The sequence below is a fragment of the Cynara cardunculus genome, assembly GCF_001531365.2.
Source record: "Cynara cardunculus var. scolymus isolate 2C chromosome LG 1, CcrdV1, whole genome shotgun sequence".
Lineage (NCBI taxonomy): Eukaryota > Viridiplantae > Streptophyta > Magnoliopsida > Asterales > Asteraceae > Cynara > Cynara cardunculus.
Window position 1 is genome coordinate 19,728,674 of NC_037528.1, and position 3,966 is coordinate 19,732,639.

The following is a 3,966-nucleotide window of genomic DNA, read 5'->3' on the forward strand; positions in this document are numbered from 1 at the left end:
ATTCTGTTAGAATTCAATAATTATCCTAATTATATTTTAGATTTTTTATATTTAAAATAAGATGTTTATCCTGTATTTGATGAAATAGGATATGGATGAAATCGGATAGGGATGAAATCGTTTAGGGATAAACGAGTTTAGGGATGACTTTAACAGGTTGTACCATTAGCAATAGATGTTGTCTTTAAGAGTTTTAAGAGTTTAAGAGTTTAAGAGTTTTTAAGAGTTTTAGCCAAATGCTTTATAATATAGTATAGATAACTAAAGTATTTTGTTAGATATCAATGATTATCTTAATTATATTTTAGATTTTTTATATTTAAAATGAGATGTTTATCCAATATTTGATTATGTTTATCTGTAGTTAGTTACATGAATTCAAATATGAAATTTTAATAAGTTGTACTTATGCACAATTTACTTGTAATCTTAAATTTTAAGTAATATGTATTAATAAACAGTACTTCATACATAAAAAATGAGTTTTAAGAGCTTTTTTAAATGCTTTATAATATACTATAGATTAAGTGAGATTTACATCTCTAATTAAAATTATTGATTTGGTTGATTCGCATCTTTTTTATCATTACTTGCCAAAAAGAAAACGATTCAACGACCTTGTTTTTATTAAACGTCGTCGTGCTACAAGTTGGAAAATGTTAGGTTTTGGCCTGCAAAAACAACTACTTGTAAAAATAACAAACGAAACATAATATAAAATAATCAAATGATTTTAAATTAAATCACCATAATTCAGTTAACAAGTCGAACAGATCACTGCAACAAAATTAGGTTTTTTAGAAGGCCAAACAACGGTTGTTGTAGCGAAACTGATTGTAAAATAAGGAAAACCAGTCATGTTAAAATGACCTTTTTGCGCAGAGGTTCGTTTGATATCCAAAACTGCTCGGCAACTTTTTTTGGTGTTCTAAAAAGACTCGTTTTTATTGTAGTGGTTGATATACAGTTGAAGTCTGTTTGACATTGTTTTATGTGTTAAGAAGTTGTACCAAATGTATTAAAAGTTCTTCTGGTTGAACCATGTAGACGATAACTATTTGACGGATGGTACGTTGGAAAAACGAATCGAATGGATTCCGGGGATGAACGGTATTCGTTATAAAGATATCCCGAGCTTCATTCGAACAACCGATCCCGACGATATAATGCTCGACTTCATGGGGGAGGAAGCCCAAAATAACTTGAATGCTCCAGCCATCATTTTCAATACATTTGATGCATTGGAAGACAAAGTATTGGATGCAATTGCTTCCAAATTCAATTACTCCAACATTTATACAATAGGCCCTCTTCCTTTACTGGCCAAATATGTATCGGACAGTAGTCCGGTACAATCACTAAATTCGAGTCTGTGGAAGCCAGACTCGAACTGTTTGCATTGGCTCGACCAGAAGAAAGAAGGGTCGGTTATTTATGTCAATTATGGGAGTGTGACTACTATGACCGACCAACATTTGGTCGAATTCGCTTGGGGTTTGGCTAATAGCATGCAACCGTTCTTATGGGTGGTTCGACCTGATGTCACGATGGGGGATTCGGCAATCCTGCCTGAAGAATTTGTGGAGGAGACGAGGGATCGAGGATTGATGGTCAGTTGGTGTGCTCAGGATCAAGTTCTAGCCCACCCGTCGGTTGGTGCATTCTTAACACATTGTGGATGGAATTCGACTACTGAGAGCATAGCCGAAGGCGTGCCATTGATTTGTTGGCCTTTCTTCTCCGATCAACAAACCAATTGTCGGTACTCTTGTGTTGAATGGGGAATCGGGATGGAGATCAATCGTGACGTGAAGCGAGAAGAAGTTGAAGTCCTTGTGACGGAAATGCTTCAAGGGGAGAAAGGAAAGAAAATGAGAAGAGAGGCGATCGAATGGAAAAGGAAAGCGAAAGAGGCGAGTGACGTCGGTGGTTCGTCATATAAGAAATTCCAAAGGTTTATCAAAGAGGCCCTTCTTGATGTTTCACATGTTTAATAAGTGGTGTTCAATACGTAAAGGCTCGGTTTTGGATCGAGTACGTTCGTGGAAGATAATTGCTTCGATTTATTGTTCTTTTGAATTGTTTGATTTCGTTTCAATACGTAAGTTATCAAAGTTGGAGTCTTTTTAATTGATTGGTTATCGAAATGGAAAAGTGCGGAAAAATTAAAAACCCTAGACTTTCATATTTTGAAGGATCAAGTATATGTTGACTTTTTTTAACAAACAAGTTCTTGCACTTACTAGAATCGAACTAATTAACCCTTCTCAAAACAATGAGATCGACAAGTTCTCATTCCAACCCCGGTGATTCATATCCTAAATCCCAGATAGACGTTCCTTGATCGATTCGCAATTCCCGCTGATCGAATGGAATCACGTTAAGATCCATCGTTCCTTCGTTCATCCCTATTCTTTCGTAAACGTCCCAAAAGTTTCCATAACCACATTCCTTCTCTTTTGAATGCTCTTTTTCAGTAGTTTCGATCATATTCATCCACGAAATCGCTCCATGACCATCATCATTGGCATGATACAAGCACCGATCTGTGTTCTTACGCCTTTCTTCCATTGAATTCTTGAAATGATCCAGTTCCGGTTCGATCTTTTGGTTCGGTGAGAGCTTCTTCAAAAGGGTTTCTTCTCCTTCAATTGAATTCTTGAATACATCTGGTTCTGGTGGTTCTGGTTCAATCTCTTGGTGGTTCTGTGCTAAGTTCAAAAGGGTTTCTTCTTGGTTCACCACTTTAGACCAAATAACACTCTCTTTAGCTGTCATCTTATCTTGCAAACACTTAGATTGCATCGCCAACCTTCTGATATGATCTATATTAGGAGCCATATGCTTCATGATTGCAGCCAAAAGACTCACCTTCCAAGCCTTTTTTAAGTCGTGAGGCTTTCTATACGGTGGTGGACCATGGCCTTTCACGGTGGTTCCTTGATCACCCCACCAGAACTCTTTTCCGGTCGGCCACCATGGTGGGTTCAAACCCTTCTCAAATGGAAACCCTCTTTGTGGAGGAACACAGTGTTGCATTAGGGCAGATATGATCGACCCTAAAGTTGTATCTTGCAAATCTTGCAGCAAATATATATAAGAAGATGGGTTTGGATCTGGTTCTGGTTCACCGTCGCATTGTTCGACGGCGGCCATTGTCGAATGGTATTCCGACACGGCCAATGGACCATTTTGGTCGAAACAAGCTTCTTCTTTCCACCATTTTCGTAAGCTTTCTGAGGAACCAGTAATTGGCTTTCCTTTCTCGGGAATAATACCGTATACGAAACCTTGAGCTTTGCAAACTTCCATGATCTTCAAAACGTACTTGAGGATGGCGTCATGAGCCCTGGACATTTTCCTCCGCCGCGACTGTTGTTCCCGTGAACCATCCGCCACCACTTTCTCCGCCGGTTTCATCCTCTTTAAATGCATTCCGGTCATGCCATAAACGCCGGTTGAACTCGTCGGAGCTAGTTTCTTCGACGACCCTGATCGCTTTTTGCAACCATCATTCATAAATCTCCTCGACGTTGCAAGTTTTGATGAATCTTGAGTACCATTTGGAGGAAGATGAGTGAATTATATACGTGATGTGAAGATGGAGACTGTGAGCGGAGGAAGGTGGTGGTTTTGGTTGAGATTGAGAGATTCATTGCATTTGCATCGCAAGAAGCAGATGCAATGAAGGTGGGTGGTGATGGAACTTGTGCATTCATGTCTCACATGAACAAACGACGTCAATGGCTATCGTTTTCTTGATTATAGAATGTATATAATTCATATGCAAAACACCTGGTTTTCTGGTTCAAAGTTTGACTATATCAACTCCAAAAATCCTTTGAAGCTATAAATCTCTATGGAGGACACGTGTCTTTTAGAAGCTCATAGGTTAATGTTTGTTGAAAAGGGTTATAACCACATTGTCCGTAAACGACACGACACAATTACTTTGACCGGCCGTCA

At 38.5% G+C, this 3,966-nt stretch overlaps 2 protein-coding genes across 2 annotated transcripts in view; one reads left to right on the forward strand and one right to left on the reverse strand.

Annotated features, from left to right (window-relative positions):
• Positions 1–2,063, forward strand: part of LOC112499976 (linamarin synthase 2-like) — a 4,140-nt gene extending 2,077 nt beyond the window's left edge. The window contains exon 2 of the mRNA XM_025103240.1: positions 1,048–2,063. Within this exon, the coding sequence (XP_024959008.1) occupies positions 1,048–1,994 (947 nt within the window). The 3' untranslated portion in view covers positions 1,995–2,063. The remainder of the gene's footprint in view (positions 1–1,047) is intronic.
• A 229-nt stretch (positions 2,064–2,292) lies between these two features.
• LOC112522049 (ETHYLENE INSENSITIVE 3-like 5 protein) lies at positions 2,293–3,719 on the reverse strand. Its single transcript, XM_025131152.1, is given in 3 exon segments — positions 2,293–3,435; positions 3,437–3,491; positions 3,610–3,719. Coding segments are annotated over 3 exon segments (1,308 nt in total).
• Positions 3,720–3,966: the final 247 nt, after the last annotated feature.